Source organism: Canis lupus, chromosome 3, assembly GCF_003254725.2.
Source record: "Canis lupus dingo isolate Sandy chromosome 3, ASM325472v2, whole genome shotgun sequence".
Classification (NCBI taxonomy): domain Eukaryota; kingdom Metazoa; phylum Chordata; class Mammalia; order Carnivora; family Canidae; genus Canis; species Canis lupus.
In genome coordinates this window covers 49,170,111-49,190,125 of record NC_064245.1, presented here as the reverse complement: position 1 = coordinate 49,190,125, position 20,015 = coordinate 49,170,111, and the positions used below count along the sequence as shown (strand labels likewise).

General features: G+C 42.7%; 1 protein-coding gene across 15 annotated transcripts in view; it reads right to left on the bottom strand.

Moving 5' to 3' along the window:
• The window catches only part of AKAP13 (A-kinase anchoring protein 13), a 321,113-nt gene that overhangs the window by 168,686 nt on the left and 132,412 nt on the right, over positions 1-20,015 (bottom strand). For 14 of the 15 annotated variants that reach the window (XR_003132759.3, XM_025438509.3, XM_025438510.3 and 11 more), the window contains exons 4-5: positions 18,224-18,520; positions 10,206-10,389 (exon numbers count right to left, since the gene is read on the bottom strand). Coding sequence is in view for 13 of the 15 variants with exons in the window: in XM_025438509.3 (XP_025294294.1) it covers positions 10,206-10,389; positions 18,224-18,520 (481 nt within the window). In the remaining 2 variants the exon portion in view is untranslated. Of the gene's footprint in view, positions 1-10,011; positions 10,106-10,205; positions 10,390-18,223; positions 18,521-20,015 lie in introns of those variants that run through there. The other variant, XM_025438517.3, reaches the window with a different exon arrangement.

The window sequence follows — 20,015 nt, the reverse complement described above, 5'->3', positions numbered from 1 at the left end:
GGGTGGGGACAGTGGGTTCTTCAGACAGTGGTAGGAAAATCTGAGGAGATTTTCCTCCTCAGGGGACCACTGATGTGAATCCTATGACAAAGCCAGCATACGGAGTTACTGGGACAGGACAGAATGGGAAAAGGGGCAGAGCAAAGCTCAAAGATCCTGCCTAGAGAAAGTAACGGGAAGGGGGAAACATCAGGAAATGAGGTGTCAGAGTCAGACAGGGCTCAGATCTCATGGGACTCTGCAGACCATGATACCAACTAGGATTTTACTCTGAGTTGGGTGAGAAAATGTGAGGAACAGGAAAGCAAAGATGAAAATACAGAAGAATAAAACAAGATTATTAATTTAGTACCAGATGAATATAGTGACTTTTTAATCCTCCAATGACTTTGAAGCAGGGATCAGTGTATTTCCATTTTTCATGTGAGGAAATAACAGGCTTATGGGAATAATTTGTTCAAGTACACAGCCAGTAAGTGAAAAGGCCAGACTTTTACAGCAGACCTAATCCCAAAACTTTCGTACCTCCTCTGCTGTCCACCATAATACTGACTCTCTAACGGTGTCAAACAATGACCACATTCAAATCATACCACTGTAAGTCTAAATAATATTTATCAGAAGCTAATCAGGTAGGAACTATCTGGGTGGCTCAGGCGGTTGGGCATCTGCCTTCTGCTCAAGTCATGATCTCAGGGTCCTGGGATCAAGCTCCACATCAGGCTCCCTGCTCAGTGAGGAGTCTGCTTCTCCCTCTCCCTCTGCCCCTCCTCCCAACCCCACCCCCACTTGTGCTCTTGCTTGCTGTCTCAAATGATTAAATTAAAAAAAAAAACTTAAAAAGAAAAAGAGGCTAGTCAGGTATATGATATTTTCTGTTATGAATTTTATGGGATCCACAAGTTTTCCACTGCAGAAAACCACATTAAGAAGCCATTACTCAAGAAGCCATTCCTCAGAGATAGGATAATAGCATCCAAACAGTGTATTCACCCTGGCCCCAAAACTCAAGGTTTATTTATGTGGAACAACAAAATTCAACAAGCATAGAGCGCATTTCAACTAATTTCAGCACTCCTGCTGCTGTGAACCGATAAACAGTCAGCCTATGCCTCTTAACCTTGTCCATCATAATGCAACTCAAGCAAAAGGTTGGGGTAGATGCTAACATACATGTAAAATCCTGACAAATCAAGTGCAGGAAAAAAGAAAAAAAAAAAAAAAAACAAAAAACGTTTTCCTGGTACTAACAACACTAGTCATTCAGAAGGGGGAAGTTCAAAGATACGTCTTCTTGAGATCAGCAAAAGCCAGATCAGATGCCAGAGAACCAACACTAAAGACCAATGATGCACAGGTCTGGAAGTGGATACTCACTGATGGCTGTTCAAGCACCACGAATATCGCAGGCCCATCTTATCTGGGTCCTGGCTCCATATGCAGCTTTAGGAGCAGAGAACAGCAGCCCTCCCAGAGGTGTGTTCGCTAAGCCTCCTTCTGACAGGAACTGCAGTGTCTAGTTCCTTGTTTGAGGGCTACTGCAATATCTTCCATGAAGCCACCTCACTGTAACGGTGCCTCAGGGAGTCCTACAAAATCAACCACAACTGAGGCACCTGGTGGCCAGATTCTTTGGCTCAGGTCATGGTCTCAGAATCCTGGATCGAGTCCTGCATCAGGCTCCCTGCTCAGCAGAACCTGCTTCTCCCTATGCCCCTCTCCTTGCTCAGGTGTGTGCATGCGTTCTAATAAATAAAATCTTCCCCCAAAAATCAACCAGAAGTACACTAAAATGGAGTGGAAAAGGTGAAATGCCAGAAACCGGGAGGGGAGAGAGGGTAACCGGTGCACCTTAAAATGGATAGGAGGTTACTGTCTTGGGTGCTTGGAAGGAACTCGCTGCTAGTCTAGTTATGCAGCCGTTCACGTGATACTCGGTTCCTCTCTCGTATTTCTTCTGTTGACAAAGTATTGACACCCTGCCCTTTACCAGTACGGGAATAATGCAGAAAGAAGGAGGGCACAGAATTTGAGCAACTACTGTGTATCAGCAATTTGTTATCAATTCTATGCTGTTAAATAACTAAAAATAACCTTCTCTAAGGTAATGGTCAGAACACGCTGGAAAGTCAGACTCGCTTCGATTCTTCCCTCTGGCCATACCATCTGTATAGGTCAGTTACTGAAAGTTCCCTTTGGCTCAATTTCCTTCTTTGTGAGGTGGGAACACTGGGTTTGCTGTGAGAGCAAATAAAGATGAAGGTAAAGAGGCAGCATAGTGTCTGGAGCTCCCTAGTGCTCACTAAATTGCGACTATAGGGGATACTCCAGGGCTGGTGTAATTCTAAGGAACAAAAAAGAGGGAAGTTTTCAAGTTATGTATTTTTAAAAAGGGCACAGAACGCTTGCTTGTGGGTTAACTGTCAGATGAGTAAAACCACACCCATGTCACCCTAGCACTATTTTCTCCCAAAAATCCAAGAGGAAAATGTGGCTCTTCTTCCCGGCTATCTCAAGGAGGTGTTACATTGTAGGTAAAGGGTGACCAGGAAAAAAGATGTTAGAAGCTAGATGGTGGTGTAGACAGGTCCTATTTACATAGAGCTAAGTGGTCATCCTACTTCCAACACGTCCTCCTTCCTAGTTCTCCAAGCAGAGGGATGCACCGAGTTTCAATGAACTTCACCAGCATGTTCCTGTTCTATACTAAGAGACCTAGAAGGTACATGCCATCAATTCCCATCGTACAGATGAAAATACTGAGGCTCCTAGGCAATACTCAATCAGGACATGCCCACATTCGGCTCTACTATGGTAAAGGCCGAATAGCTGGATGCTCTTCTTATTTCTTATTAAAAAAGAATTAAAGGCAAGAGGATAACACTCCAGATTTTATTAACACTCCAAATGCCACTGTCAATTTTTATAAAACTTGAAGGAAAAGTGGCCAAAACTTGATGACAACTTAAGATGTCCCATCAATCCAGATATAAGTATATGCAGAAATGTTAGAAAAGAATGAGATACCACAAATACATTTTATTTTCACTAATCAAATGTCAAAACAATGGACTTTAATAAGAATACTACAGTGCAACTCTATTTTAAGCACACAGGGACACTAAACATTTGAACAAAACTTTGTTAAAATGATTGTTCTACAACACTAACCAATTTAAGCAGCTCTGAAATATTCACTGGTAGAAAGGGAGTATTTAATGAAGCAGGAGCTATCTATAAGCTGCAAAGGCTAAGAAAATCATTGTTCTTCCAACAAGCTCAAACTTCTAACAGACTGTTTAATTTTAGAAATGTATAGAATAAGTTATTTTACAGTGTATCACACTCTTATATCACATAACTTTGTTCCTCAGCATAGATACTCAGTTTTGGCCAAATACTGATTTTGGCCAAAAAGTTTATTCAACACGCTTAGTTTTTTCCTTAAGAATCATTTTATTTCTGTTAATGCACGCAAGTAAAATTTCCAAGTTATTCATTCTGTAGGTGTGCCCTCAAGGAAACTCCAAAACTGACCAAATAAAATAACATATAATGGTTACAAAAGGTTTATGTTTTCTAGAGAGCAGAGAATTCACCCATCAAGTACCGTACTTTGGCTCATGTTTTCTTCCACCTGCGTCCATGGTAAAGTCAGAAATGTTTGCAGGATCACGTGCTGCTGGGCAGCCTAGGTGGCTCAGCAGTTTAGCACTGCCTTCAACCCAGAGGTAGTGATCCTAGAGACCCGGGATCGAGTCCCACGTCGGGCTCCCTGCATAGAGCCTGCTTCTCCCTCTGCCTGTGTCTCTGCCTCTCTCGCGCTGCGCTCTGTGTTTCTCATGAATAAATAAATAAAGTCTTTAAAAAAAAAAAAAAAAGATCATGTGCTGCTGCCACAGAGGGTTTGCTACCAGAGGTTAAGCTGTGTGACTTTATAGCAACCTGAGGAAATACACCTCAGAGTATCTGCTGGAAGGTTCTAAACAAGAAGCACCAAAGTAGCAGGGAGCCCTTCCCAGTTTACACTCAGTCCTACTGCCATATCTCTACCAGAACAGAGCCCCAGATGACACAGTGAGAAAGGAGGATGAATGGACAAACATAAGGATGGACGGACAGGTGAGATTTGAGCCACAGAAACAAAGTTTAAAAAGAAAAAAATCCTCCCCTCTGGCTACTAGTTTATTATTTTTTTTAATTTTTATTTATGATAGGCACACAGTGAGAGAGAGAGAGAGAGGCAGAGACACAGGCAGAGGGAGAAGCAGGCTCCATGCACCGGGAGCCCGATGTGGGATTTGATCCCGGATCTCCAGGATCGCGCCCCGGGCCAAAGGCAGGCGCCAAACCGCTGCGCCACCCAGGGATCCCTGGCTACTAGTTTAAAAGTAAGTGGGGCGCCTGGGTGGCTCAGTGGTTGAGCGTCTGCCTTTGGCTCAGGTTGTGATCCCAGGGTCCTGGGATCGAGTCCCACATTGGGTCCCCTGCAGGGAGCCAGGGAGCCTGCTTCTCCCTATGCCTCTATGTCTCTCGTGAATAAATAAAATCTTTAAAAACAACAACAAAAAAAAAAAAAAAAAAAAGGAAGTTTGTACATATGTTTCATTCTTTCCCCTTGTAAGCAAAAGCAAAGGCTCCGAACTTGTTTTGTGCCAGATGGGCTACTGAGGACCCACTTGTCAAGTCCTTAAAGAGAACCCTGGAAAAGCCATCGCTATATTAACAGAACATCTTGCTCAACAGCACTCTGCTCCATTGTGCAATAAGTATACATAAGTAGTTACTCTACCCTCTGACCCTGAACTCAGGTTTTAAGTGTAAAATGTCAAAAGGAGGTCTTGAGAGTAGAATCTGTAGACCCAAACTCTTTGAGAGAGGCCAGTATTGCACTGCAATAAACCATGATCTAGTGCCTCACTATCCGCCAGGCTGAGTCTGTGCTCTGCATATGCACACGTGTCATCTGTACCTGGACAGATCCTTGGACTTTGGAGCTTGAGCCTGGTTCTGTTACTTCACTTTACCTCAATTTCCTCAATTATAAAATGTGGGTAATAACACCTGACCTATCCACTCATTAGGGTGTCTTGAGAACCAATGCAAAAGGGAAGCTCGCATGTAAACAACACTACTTTTAAAATCATATGATGGGCAGGGGCGACTGGGTGGCTCAGTGGTTAAGCATCTGTCTTTGGCTCAGGGTGTGATCCTGGGGTCCTCGGATCAAGTCCCACATCAGGCTCCCTGCAGGGAAGCCTGCTTCTCCCTCTCCCGGTGTCTCTGCCTCTCTGTGTTTCTCATGAATAAATAAATAAAAATCTTAAAAAAAAAATATGATGGGTAATATAAATGGAAAGGAGAGGTCAGAATCAAATAGAAAGCTGTCAACCCTTCCCTAATTGAGTGTTAATCACCCTGTATCCCAGTGGCTTCTTCCTCCTGTCAACTTTTGTAGAGGGAAGATAATGGGCTGCAGAATTCCACAGACGTGTGTGTGACAGGAGCGCTAATACTTTCTATAAAGCCTTGGGCTAGTTACCTTAGCTCTCTGAGCCTTCATATTTCATCTGTACAACACAAATAAGGCCAATTTCAGAAATGCTGTCATAAGGTGGAAGCAAAGTATTAGCTGTAATGCACCCACCATGATTTCTAGTGCACTGCAGACCCTCATTAAACAAAGAGATTTACTGAACAGATACAGAAAATGACACGAAGATGAACACTTTGAAACTTGCTCTCTGGGCCAATGAAATATTTCAACACTTTTACATCAACACTCGAGAGCTGACATTCTCTACAGGAATACCCTTCATGTAAGGGTGGCAGTGATGCAAATGATCCCTTGTCCATCTGGAGCTCTCTGTTCTATCACCCAGAGGTATCACATCACAGCATGGAACAGAAAACCAAACTAATTTTTCACAAGTGTGATCTATTATACTAGAGAATGATTTCAAACTCTTATCAAGCAGCAACAACCATATACTTCCCAGAAATACTTTTAAGGTTCTGGCAAAATTTCTTTAATGTATGAAAAATCTATATGGCTCTAGAAGTAATGAGGAATTAAGGAAAGGGCAATAATGGATACCATTTATACTGGTCACCATGTTAGCGTTCTAGCTGCTTTCCTTCATTTATTTCTCAAAGCAACTACCCTGGAGATGGCCCTCTTGTTTTTCCAATGTTACAAACTGGGCTGGGATTCAAGTGGGTAAGAGGATCACCCAAGAACACAGCTTCACAGAGGCTGACCCTGGGTTCATGACTACTCGCCTGGCTCAACACAAAATCTGCCCATCTCTCTACCAACTTCAATTCACAGAAAGCTATGACAAAAATCACAAAAAAGATACTCTAGGTAGACCAATCAATTGGAATTTGAGTTTCATTAATCAGTGAAGTATCATTTTACTGATAATGTGACTACAGGAGGAACTATTACACAGAGTACCTTACAGTCTAACAGAGCATCTGCACAAATATCACTCGATTCTAACAAGCTGGTGACATAGGCCAACTGGGTATTATCCAAGGGATGAGAAACTCAGAATGGGTAGGTGACTACCCACTTTATTTTTTTTCAAGTCACACAGGCTACTAAGTGGGGAAGCTTGGATTTTAACTAAGCTCTCTGTCCCCAAGCAGTTCCACTATACCATACCGTCTTCTCCTCAAGCTAAGGTATCTATTGCCCTTGTTATCTGCTCCAAACAGTAACCATCATCTGTGTGACAAATAACCCCTGTTTCTTCACAGTGCATATGCCAGCCCCTTGGTTATAATTCCAAGAGGTAAGTGTTCTTATCCTTATTTGTTTTTAAGCAGATATAGAAACTGAGGCTTAGAGAGGAAAGTTATTTAATGCATCCAAAGCTACAGATGGCAGAGCCAAAATGCAAACTTTGCTTTGACTCCAAAGTCTGCCCACTTAGCCACTACCTGGAACTGCCTCTTGGTCTCAGCTCTTCCCCTCCCTCAAATGAGTGATCAAGGTTCCCAGACTGCTTATGTGTTGTGTGAGAGATGTCTGATAGCACCTGGCTCTCATATTCTCTTTCTGGATGACTGTGTGCAACACCCATCTAATGTCACCTCCCAGCCTTAGCTAAATGAAGAGCCTCAAGACTTGGGTTCTCTCCCTCTTCTACCCATCACTAACTAGGAGACCTCAGGGCAGGAGGATGTTCAACTAACTTCTCTTCAAAGTGGGGGAGACAACTGTGCATTTACCTAAAAGCAAGGGTAGGCCTAAGTGTTCTGGATAACATTTCTCCTCAGGCAAGATTGGTAACATTTTGTTTAAGGTGAATTCTCAGGTCACAAATACAACCATATTCAAAATGCAAGATCAAACTATAAGCTAAAATAAAAGAGCAAGGAGTCAACAAAATCTCTCCATTCCATCACTGAACTCAGTGAAAGTCAGTAATAATGGATTACAGAAAAGGGAGGCTGTCAGAAAAACATCCTGAAGAATTACTGCTGTCTCTTTGGATTCAGTATCAATTCAAGAGTCCTCTAAAGATATGGGTCTTATTTAAATAATCTTTCTACTTCCAAGCACAGCAGAATCGATTTTCACACAGAAGTGACTCCATTTATCAGAACAGATTATCAAAACAAGCCTCAGGCACATAAACACAAACAGAACTTGGACTCTAAATGGCCACGTCTTCCTCCCCCATCTCCAAAAAAACCAAAAACCAAACAACAACAACAACAACAACATCAGGGTAAGCAGCAAGGAAGGGAAACAACAGATTTATTTTGGGAGACATTTATTTTTTTTTTTAAGATTTTTTATTTATTCATTATAGACATAGACATAGAGAGAGAGGCAGAGGGAGAAGCAGACTCCATACAGGGAGCCCAATGTGGGACTTGATCCCGGGTCTCCAGGATCACGCCCCGGGCCAAAGGCAGGCACTAAACCGCTGAGCCACCCAGGGATCCCCATTTTGGGAGACATTTAAAAGGATTTAAATAAACTTGAATTTTCAGTTAAGACTGCCATGCCAGTAGTTATTTTGTAAGTGCAGAAATGTATGTAACCCTACCTTAATTTCATATTAACTGAAGATAGAATAAAATGAAATGGACCTATATGGAAAAACTTAATTTAAAAAGGGGGAGAAGTAAGAACACCCCAATCTAAAGATTTTAGTGAAGTATTAGATGGTGTCATACAGTGAAACAATTCGTAGCTTTTCACAAACCACCCTGTGAGTCTCACAAGATAAACTTCTTGATCAGAAACACATGTGCATAAACTTTTGCCTATAATTTTAAAGGCCAAAGACCCTCTGAAGTCTATTCTTGGGCCCCTTGTTCAGAATCCTCGGAGTGGAAGGAGCTCTGGACAGCTTTTCAGGTGACCTGGCTTTTGGTGCTGGGTGGGCCCCCTTGTCACTCTGATCCAATCACTGACTCTCTGGATCTCAGCTCCTCCTCATCCGTTAATGATGATCTTTCCTGATTCGATGGTGGAAATTCTAGCAAAGTCTACTAACATCACAGTAAGACTGGGCAACCGTAAAATCACCTCCTTACCATCTTTTATTTGCTAATTTTTAATCTCCTACTGTGGTCCTCTACTTGAAGATTTCTCAAGTTGGCTTTCTTTCCCTTCACAAAAGGAGGTAAAGTGGCTTTTGCACATGGAACAGAGCTTGTACTATGAAGCAAGCCAAAAAAATCTTCTCTAAGAACAAACATTCTTGTTTCCTTAAAGCCACGTTGCAGTAAGTCTTGTGACATCCTCACCGAGCATATAATAAAGCTGTTGTAATCACTTTATTTCCCCATTTGGATGACAATCCTTAACCAACTCTGCTTCCCAGCAAAAACTCTGAGCTATAAGATCACTTTTAGAGGAACTGCTTTCCAACCTCCCCAGGGTTACTTATAGAGTTAATTGTTTCAACTTCTGGAACAAGGCTTCTTGTCCTAATGCCCTGAGGCAAACAGCAGAAGGAATCTAATCACTGGCCAGATGGGAAGTAGAAGGAATGGAATAGATCACTCCCTGGAATACTGTCATAGGAGAGCTCAAGTATCCAGAGCTCATTTGAGATGAAGAGCACCCCTCCTACTGTCATCGTATCTGTAGCACCCATTAGAAAGTGTCTGAAAAGAACCTTCTGTCTGGCTTGACTAGAAAACTTATAAACTGAGTAGGTGACTGGAAACAACAAAGGACCTGTTTATGTAACAGCATGTAGCATTACATTCTGAAATCTCTTCTTGGCCCTTACAGACCTCCCCCCCCACCCCCATTCTTTCCCCAAGCAACTAAATTAAGTCGAACATGAGCAAAAGATTGGAGACTTTGGGAATATCCACTTAACTTACAAGTGTCCCTCGATTACTAAAGAACATGAATCCCAGGGGGTTTATTCTTGTTAAGATTATATGGCCAAAAAGATGTGGTGAACATAAAACAGTAAAAACTATGTATTAAACTAGAGAAACTGAAGTTTCTGCCTTTTATAAATATTCCAGTGAAAAGGGTCGGCGTTGTAATGCATTTCTTTCTCTATACAAGAAAAAAAGGACTCTTCAGATGTTTTGACTAACAACTTTTCTTCAAAGGACTCTATCTAAAGAGTCAGAATGCTAACAACTGAACACACAGACACTCAGGATTTCCTACTGCCCTGTTTCCAGGGCAACTCGGTTGCTTTCTGCTGCTACTCCTATGAAGAGACCACAGCTCTTGATTTTATTCATAGAAATTACATTCAGACCAAACCTGAGTGGTTCGGCATATTTTCTGCACATAATTATTACATTAAAATATTTGTTTCTAATTAACTCAAGTCTCGAAGACGTAATAGGAAAATGTATGGCAGAGAAAAACTTTTTTCTTGTACCAAACCAGGATAAACTACATACATGGTAATGGAATGCTAGTCCCACACACAATACCTATTTTGAGTTTTCAGTAAAATGGAAGAGGCAAGAAGCAGTGAGGCAGGGAGAGAAGCTGGTACCAGGACTTACGTTTGTGTCTCTCAGACAATGAAGTAAGTGGTTAGCAGGAGCAAGCTTATAAGCCTCCAGCAGAAGGCAAGGCACAGAGCTGAGGTTTTAATTTGTGGCAAACTGGCACTAAGATGCCAAGTGGGCGGTGCCGCCATGAATCAGGGGGTGGGGCTAGTGATGAGGGGGAAGGACTGGGGAGAAAGAGCACTTACTGGGTTAGAAGCTGGTGCAGCTTGTGATAACCCCGCTCCAAGGCCAAGCTCACAGGTGTTGCTCCTTCCTGGTTGTGGATGCTGAGAGCCCCGCGGCCACCTGGCTTCTGCAACAGGAACCACGTCAACCTCAGCAGCCCCAGCCGCACAGCGAAATGCATCAGTGTTTCCCGGGGGCTGCCATCTGTACATGGAAGAGAAAGCCCAGTGAGAAGAACGTGAGAAAAACAAGCACACAAACAGAAAAACAAATGAGCACCACTGCCGCCAAGTACGTAAGATCCTGAAGTTAAACCACAGCACAAACAGTGTGACAGTGGCGGGGTACAACCAGCTCTCCCATAAGGAGAGTACAAAGCTGGAACACAGTAGAAGCAAAGCCTCCAGAGAGAACCAAACCATTTCTATATTCTGACTTACTACATTTGTGCAATCCATTTATGTAGGCAGATTTATAAAGGGAAATTCACACATGTGTTCTTTTCCTTAAAGGAGAGAGAGAGTGAGAGAGAGAAATACAGCCTCACCACGTGGGGACCCAAGGGGAATAGCTGTTGGGGCTTAGATGGGTGTATGGTAAAAGGCATAATTAAGGAAAAAATAACACCCAGGCAGGAGCTGGCTAAACACTAAGAACAGGTTCTGCTCGTTAAGTATACACAGGTCTTTTTATTCCCCCACATTAAGGGCAAATCAAATTGCCGGCACTGCCAGCTTTTTTGTTTTGTTTAATGAAAGAAAGAAATGCATCTCCAGGCACATTAAGAAAGACTAATTTTAAGATAATATACTAGTAAGTTCAGAAAGAAAAACATGTTCTTGGGCTTATTTCACTTAAAGGGAGGGTTCCCGTTGGTACAGCGAGTCATGCTGAAAGTGGTGGAATGAGAAAGGGCTCTGGAATGAGACAAATCTGGGTTCGGATGTGGCCATTTATCATCTATGACTGGGCCTCATCCATTCCTACCTCTCTGAGCTTCATTTCTTCATCTCTGGGTGAGGCACCTTCATCTAACAACCAGGGTGGCGAAACTCAGGGATGAAGACTGTATGAGATCCTCACTAAGTGCCAGGTTCCCTCCCTTTCCCTGCTTTCTCCTTTGGTTGTTCACTAACCACCTCTCTCTTCCTCAGGCCTTCTCCTGTGATGACAGACCAACAGCCAGGGCAGGGCTGCAGTGCACAGCCTCACAGGCCGGCCATGGCTCACTTCCAGGGGCGCCACTCAGACAACAGAATAGAAATGGTGCCCAGGAGCTATACCTGCCTTCCTCTCATTCTCCATGGCTTCCACAAGCCTCAATTTCTTCACTGGGCATTCCCAGACTTCTTGGACCCCAGGGCTTTCCCCTTACACCTAAGTCCTCTATGCTTCTTACATGAACAGCAATTAATTAAGAACAAGTGCATCTTTGAACCTGTGATTTTACACCGAATCTCCCTGCTTTCCAATGTCACATATGTATCACTTTAGTCTCCCTATTGCCAACGTAAAATTTTCTTAGATGGAAAAGCCACCTTTCATATTTTTACATTTTTCCTACAGAACTATGCACACTGACTAATTCAAGAATTTATAGGGTGTTCAGCAGAGGCACGTGGCTGGAAAGAAATCAACACACCAGAAGAAACCATGGCATGTGCAGGTACATACTGTAATAATCAACACCTCAGAGCAGGTAGCAGGGCCAGACAAAAGGGCAAAAAGATCCTTCACAGATCAAATATCACCACCTGACTTGTGCTTTACAGTTGTTCACAAGCACTCCTTATCAAAACCAAAGAGCTAATAAGTCATCGACCAGGAACTATGTGACTTTTTAGAGACTGGTCAATTCCAGCCTTACTAGGTGACACCTCCTCAAAGCAATTTTCTCTCCACCCTCACCCTTTCCAATCCTGATTTGAGTCAGCTTAGTATTTCCGAGTTCCAACAACAAAGCCATCCACCTGCTTGAAGCTGGCACCCTGATTCCTGCACCTGTATCCTCCTGAAATCATTCTAAGGTCCTAAGCAGCAGGTACCACATGTACTTGCAGGTCACTCCCTTTCTGCAATCAACCGACAACAAAGAAATGTAATGCAGGTCAAGACCCTAGAGGTGCCATGCTCTGGGCTACGTATTTTGCATTAATGCTTCTCACATGTTATCCTCAGTTTGCAGACAAAGGTTAATAACTTACCCACAACAAGAATCAGCAAGATTTGAAAATTCTTCTGTCTAGAAACCATAGCTTCTCCATTAACTCCACTCCCTTTTTCTAAAAACCAAGCAATCATGCAAGGGAGCTAATGCGGTTTACAAAGCACCTTTTAATGTTTTTCTCCAATAAATAAAAATTTTTGCCCAACTTATCTTTTGTTACTGTTTTTATTCCTTTTGTCTCAGTTTAAACTCTAGCACACCTACAATTTAGGACCAATTTCTGTTCTGTGGTCTCTATATTCTGTATTTTTTCCTCTCATGATCCTTTGTCTTTCTCCTCTGTATTTTGAAAGTTACTTAACTTTGTTCTTCAGATTTCTAACTTCATTTCCTGTGATGTCAACTGAGTCCTTTGTCCCCAATTTGAATTTAATTATGCTGTGGGATTCTGGATGTCCCTGCATCATTTCAAGTAACTCTCTTACCATCTTTGCCCTCACTGTGATGGCTTTTTTGCAGATGTAATTAGAGGCCCTAATCAGTTGATTTAATAAGGAAGATTATCCTGGATAATCTGGATAGGTCTAACTGAATCAGCTGGAAAGCTTTGAAAGTAGGGCTGAAGGTTTCCCTGGAGGATGGCCTGAGCCTGTGCTCATGGGACTCCATCCTGCTCCAGATCTCATCCTTTCCTGACTCACTGATGATGACAACTTTGGCTCATTTCAGTGGGTATGAGCTTGTCCATGATCTTCTCTATTCCTGCCCTATGAATCTTGGACTTGCTTAACTAGCCTCCACAATCATGTAAACCATGCCCTGCAAAAAATCTTAATGCAGATTTCTCCTGCTGGTCCTGACTCTCTGGTTGAAACCTGACTGAGGGGCTTCTGGCATATTAAATACTCCCTAAACTTATTTTTCTTCTGGTTGCTTCCTTCTCTAACTTCGTAAGTCTGCCCTCTGAGCTTTTAAAGGACAAATGCAAACTCTCTTCTAAATTTTTCCTTGGCTCCTTAAAGAAAGTCTCTTAAAGTCTTCTATCTGAATATTCATCATACTTTTCTGTTCCCTTGAGGCTATACTTTATCTCATAGACCCTGTGTTGGTTGGCTGCCTTTCCCATTTAACCATGCTCAATTGAAAAATCTCTACGGAGGCTTGGTTTCCACCCATAGAGAAGATGTAGAAGTAGAAATGTCTTAAGTCCAGCTTGTTATCTATTTATGTGCTGGGAGCACCTCCCACACCTATTCCCTCTGATCTGCAGAGAAAGCTGATGTACCTTGCCTAGCAGGCATTCAACCACAATGAGTATGCTAGATGGCTGCAACTTTTCCAAAGTGTCAGATTTGTGACAAAGTAAAATGTCCTAAATTCTGTGAATATAGCAACCAAAGACTTTTTCCTTCCCCATCAATCCACCTAAATGCCCTGTCTCACAGTAAACTCTTTGAATCTATATCTATGAGACTCCTAAATCACCATTCTTTCTACTATGGCATAAAGGGTCTTAGATAAAGCTACAGTCCCACATGATGCAGGGAAGGAAAACTGTGGTCCAGTGTGAGCAAGGGGCTTGTAGAAAAATGGTAACTGTAGCCTTGTTATAGAATCAAGGTCTGAGAGGCAACAAAACCTTCTGGAGCTAAGGTCCTGCCATGACAAGGAACTGCTTCTGCTTGTCCTGGAGTCAACAGAGATTAATCCTATGCCAAGAAAAAAAATCCCTAGTGGTCTTTTTATATTTTACTATTTTATTTCCTTTCAGCTATGATAGCTAAAAAAAGATGCAAATGTTAGTGAGTGTAGCTAAGGAAATAGTTTCACAGGAGGGGTGCAGGAACTAAAACAGCAAACAGTTAAGGCTGAGGTTCTAGTAACCAATATCCCATATACAGAACTGAGAACACCCTGTTTTGGGTGCAGTCTTTCTTAAACCTGTCTGATCCTGCTCCACCCAAATTTCTCCCTGTGGGGAGGATTCCCACCCCAAAAGACGATCAGATCTTTTCATTCAGTCCTACAATACCATAAGTCAGAAGGAAGATCTCCCCTAGGATGTCTCTCCTCCACCCTTTTCTTCAGAGCTAGTGGACCCGCCCTTGCCACCCTAGAGAGTTCCTTGCGAGGAAACCATCTCAGCTCACCACTTTCACTCATCACTGAGGCTCTGAGGAGTCAAGACAAGGAAGTGAGACTTGGTCACTCACAGGGAAGATCTGTTTGCCCCACCATTCACCCTCTGCCCAGATGCATCCTTACCACTTGCATTTAAAGCAGAACTAAGGCCACAAGTACAGTGTAGAAATTGCTTCATGTAACTAGGGCTGGAAGGACTAGATGCACAAACTCCCTCTTGCTCGTGGCTTAAAGTGAAGAGCAACTTTATAAATAAGTAAAAGCAAAAACAAAACGGTTTTGTTCTGCTTCAAAGAACTATTCTTTCTAGTAGCCTTCTATAGGACATGTCAGTGTCCCTCCTAGAGCTCATCGATGTTCTGTCTCCAGTAGGTTACTGAAGAGTGGCTAAGGTATATTCAAAACAAAACAGCTCACACACCAGTATGCAAACACTCTTCCAATAAGTCTTCCTCCCTTTTACAGATAAAGAAGCTGGGAAACAGAGATGTACTTTGTACAAACTCTTGCAATGAAGCTAGGCTGTAAACAAGTGGAGCCCACTGCCTATGCCCCTCCCATATTACAGTATCAAATCTACACCAAGAATTCTCAAAGTTATGTTCATGCCTGCTGTGCAGGGAGACCAAGGCTATGGAAATAATATATAATTTGTTTCAAATAGGCGCCTATATGCACTTGTTCCTGAGGAGAAATCTTAAGCTATTTTCAAAGGAGTCACTGACCTGAAAAAAGTTAAAAAGCACTGCATCTAAACAAAGAGCAGGAGGATTAACCACACATCTTACATGATCCTGTTGTGCAAATATCAGCCTGGGACACCTGTAAATATTCCAGCTTTCAATAGCAAGCAGTCCTGTTATATAACAGGGTGCCCTGTTTACCTGTCTCATTATCCTAGGCAACAAGCCTGCACCGTACCTTCTTCCTTTAGGTACCTTTGCAACTCACTGAGGTGAGCAAAATGTTCCTTTACACTAGTCCCTTAATAGCAAGCAAGCACCTCTTAACTGATGCTATGCTGCCCTTAAAGTACCCAGTGCATGTAGATTCTAATCCACAATTAATGGAAGAATTTATGTTGCAGAATGCCAATCTGGCACTGAAATCAGATTCCTGATCCCAGCTGTTGAGTTCAAGGTAGGTCTATAGAGTTCCTTGCATGCATTTCACCTTGCAAAGTATACATACCTAACTTGTTCAATTTCTTTCACTCTTTTAATTATTTGTAATTTATGTACAGTAAAATTCACGTGGGGGAGGGGGGAAGTGTCCTGTGAGTCAGAATGCACGTGTAGATTCTTATAACCACCACTACCAAGACATAAAAAGCACTCCAATATCCAAAATATTCCCTCAAGGCAGCCCTTTGCAGTCAGACTCCTAGGCCCTGGCAACTACTCATCTTTTTTCTTTTCCTATAATCTTGCCCTTTTCAGACTATCTAGAACCATATATTAAGTAACCTCTGGAAATGGACTCCTTTTACTTAGCAAAATGCATCTAGGTTGTTGCATTTGGACCCCTAATAATTTGTCCCTTTCATTATTTTTAAATTTTATTACAACTCCCGTTTTTTTTTTTTGTTTGTTTGTTTGTTTTTTATTGCTGAATAGTGTTTCATTGTATGGATATATCACTACTGGTTTATATATTCACCCAATGAGGGAGATCTGCATTATTTGCAATGCTGCTATAGATATCTGTGCAAAGATTTTTTGAGTAAAGAGAAGTTTTCATTTCTCTAAGCTAAAGAGCCAAATGTGGAATTGCTGGGTCATAGAATAAAAACTGCCCAACTGTCTTCCAGGATGGCTGTATCATTCTGCAATTCCCCTAGCAATATATGGGATGTTGTTCTGTGGCCTTGCCGGACCCTGGTATTCTTGATTTTATCCTAATAGGTGGGTAATGGTACCTTATTGTGGTTTTAATGCACTTCCCTAAATGTTCAAACCTTTGATTTAGCCTTTGCTAGTACTGCTTGAGCAATTCTGTGCAAAAGAAACTGAAGAAGCACATGGCAAGTCCGCAAAAATTTCAAAGCTGGCCAGTTCCCCCATGTAAGACAAGGAAGCTAAGGACCACGGAGGGGAAGTGACATGCCCAAGGTTTCAGACCTGTGCTTCTTCTAACAGTTCTTTTTAATCATGGTAATATGAACAAACAATCCAACTCCTCTGCCTTCTTTAAATAAGACAAAAACAATAAAAACACCATAAACCCCATAAAAAACTAATGCAATCCCATCTTGATGCTATTTGTAAATGGCAGCCAGAATTATCATTCCCATACCAATACAGAAGAGTAGGGGCTAGAGGTATAAAGCCCCAACATGAAGATTTCTGAAAAGGTACTCATGACCTATATGATGGCAAATATTCTGACCTTTAGATTTTAGCAGTGCAGAGGTTCCTTGGATGCTACAGTCATTAGGCAAAAACAAAAACAAAAATAAAAACAAAAACCAAAACAAAAGAATAAAAGTTTTTTCCTTGATTGGATTTGAGAGTCCACATTGTCTTTTTTATTTTGCTGAGCAGAACTGCACCAGTAGTTTGCTGCAGCCAGCAGGGACACCTTTCCTGCAGTCAATCATAGGATTTAAGAGAAGTAAAGCTGGCAAATACCTCTTTAGCATTCTTCCACGGATGAAGTCTGGAGAGCAAGCATTGAGCATGCCCCTGACCCAGTCCCCCCTAGGCGTTCCTCCTCAGGATCTGCTCACAGGCAGAGAAGGTGACCATGGGTCTGCTCTCCCTACAGGATACCATAACCAGAGTGGGATAGCCACTGAAGGGCATTTCTGTGACTGTCCAGCTCTTTCTAGGATAAAGCAAGAAGAGGAGCAAACCTTCTAAGCAGATGCAGCATCAGTAGCCCAACAAGCTGTCATCTGTAGCAAACATTTTGACCTCCATCTGCTTAACTGCTAAACCTTTCCATTTGATTTAAACTCAGCAGGGAAAGAGGACATTATTTATTGGACCCCAAGCATACACTGTTTCATTTAAATATATATATAAAATCATGAAGTCTAGTAGATACTCATCTGCTACAGGAATGATTATGTAGAAAAACCCCTGAGTAGAGGAACACACACAGTTACTACACCAGTGCTTTTTCTAAAAGTGGAGCCTTTCCTTCAATGAACTCTTATATGGAGAGCTAGCAGATAAAATAAGTTTAAGAGTGGCACTGCTTTGGTTAAAGAAGTGTGGGGTTTCTCAGAGCCCAGGGAGCTCTGGTACTCCCCCCTCCCCCAGGCCTCAATGCCCCATCTGTTCTTTCCTCTAATTCCATGGAGTCTCTAGAAAACTTTAGAATACCATAATGAAAGCCATGTCTTTGATAATTAAATACCAAAAGAATGACAAAAAATTACTCTGCTAATGTCCTCAAGAAGGAAGGGTTGCTTTCTGTGCCTGGGAGAAGCAGCAAGAACCCCTGACCTGCAGCAAGGTGATGTGTGCACCACTCTCTGATATAAGCGGGAACTGATAACAGCCACAGTAAGCTCCTGTTTAGGGCATTTCACGGCAAAAAACAGGCTTAACAGCTCAGCTGAAGAACCGAGAATGGATGCCATCAGGCTGCTCTGCTCCAGTAGCTGCAAGATTTATCCAGCCACTGTGAAAGGCCTGAAGACAATGATTGTACAGAAGCGGCCCCACTGAAAAACTTAAGTACTCCAAACTTGGTCTCTCTGTGGCTCACTGAAGTGCTTACCATGCAAAGTCTGATCTGTCCCCAACACATTCCACTCCGCCGGCAGCTTCAGGTGCCTGAATGCCAGGGCAACCTTCTCATCAAGGGAATTCACATCCCCAGATGGGGGTCCCGACCGGTCAAGAAATCGGGTGAAGTTCAGAGCCTGCTGATTCCCAGCACTGGTCGCTAGGAACTGGGCTGCATCATATGCCTCATCCTGGATGAAATGGAAGTCTTCTTCAGCCACCACAAATACTGGAAGGCCCTCCTTGGAAGCACAGAGCAGCACCTTCACCGTCTCACAGCAGTCATGACCTAAACAAAACACACGGAAAAAAGAAAACAGTATTAGAGCCCTCCCACTAGGAGGAGGACCATGTCAGAGCCTTCCCACTAAAAGGCGGACCATGTCAGAGCCCTCTTGCTGAGATGGGGACCTGTCAGAGCCCTGGGGGTGGGGGTGGGGGTGGGGGACATGACACTGTATCAGAGCCCTCCCACTGGGAGGAGGACCATGTCAGAGGCCTCCTGCTGGAAGGAAGAGAGTATTAGAGTCCTCCTGCTGGAAGGAAGACACTAATGGGTCCTCTCTGTTCTTCTTACACAGTACACAAGTTCTCCTTCCTAAAAGAAACCCCTCCTCCCTCTGCTCTGACAGCAATCCAAACTTCTTTAAACTTCATTTACAGCTCTTTTTGTAAACTATTATTTGCAAGTACGAATTAGTTCCCTTACTGCCAGCAAACAACTTTGTACCCCAAATGTATCTCCTATAGCTAATGTTTGGCAATGAACAGTCTCTGAAGATCTCAGGATGTACTGAATTACAGCCGTTCAACTCAAACGGAGGGAAGAACGAAAGCCCAAGGACCTTATAAGGTCTACCAAGTCTGATACCAACTGAACTGAACTACAGCTGGAAACCCAAGAGGGAGAAAGCCACACAGACTGGTTAATATAAAAGGAATTACAGATTCTGCAGCACTTGGCTCTATTATCACCACAATGCAACAGATCAAACAATTAAACATTTTGAAAAGTACAAAACTACTTGATTTTATTTCATAATTATTAGCAATTCAAGGCCTACAAAACAACTTCCGCTGTCAGATACACGTTCTTTCCTGTAATGGAATGACATCAACGAAATTGCCTGATTCACACAGGGATGACACAATGCTGTGGGCAGAAGTCCAGTGGGGGGTGGGGGGGAGACAGGGGGAGCGAGCATGCCGAGATAAGTGCCCACTGTACAGATGGGCAGACCTCACGAGCTGCAACATACACTCCACCCCAGAGAGCTCCACCAGTAAAATTGACACTGTTTCCATGGCTAAGGTCTTCCTGGAGACCAGACTCTGCTCAATTTCTAGCCTCACAGAACTAAGTATGTATGACATGGAGAATCTAGTCATTGAAACACAGTTTTCCCTCAACTTCCCAACACTGATATCAACCAACTAGAAGTACACTCCTAATATCATCATTCTTCCAAAAAATGTCTTTATGATGAGAAAAACAAAGTAAAATGGAGTCGGGTGTCTCTGCTGTGTGATGCCATCTTGTGCACTGCCTGATTAACGGCAGGCCCCTGCACCCTCCTCCCTCCTGTACGCAGAGACTGCTTGTCCATAGTGAGAGTGAGGCCAAGGAAGTCCTCTATGCTTCCATAGATCTCACTTTCCGTACTACAGCCACAAGCCAGGAGAGGCTTCACACATGTACAGAACAAAGTAAGCTTCCTGCTGCCTTTGAAAGAGAAAACAGTAATTGTTTTTCCCATGCGAACAATGAAAGTAATAAGTAAATT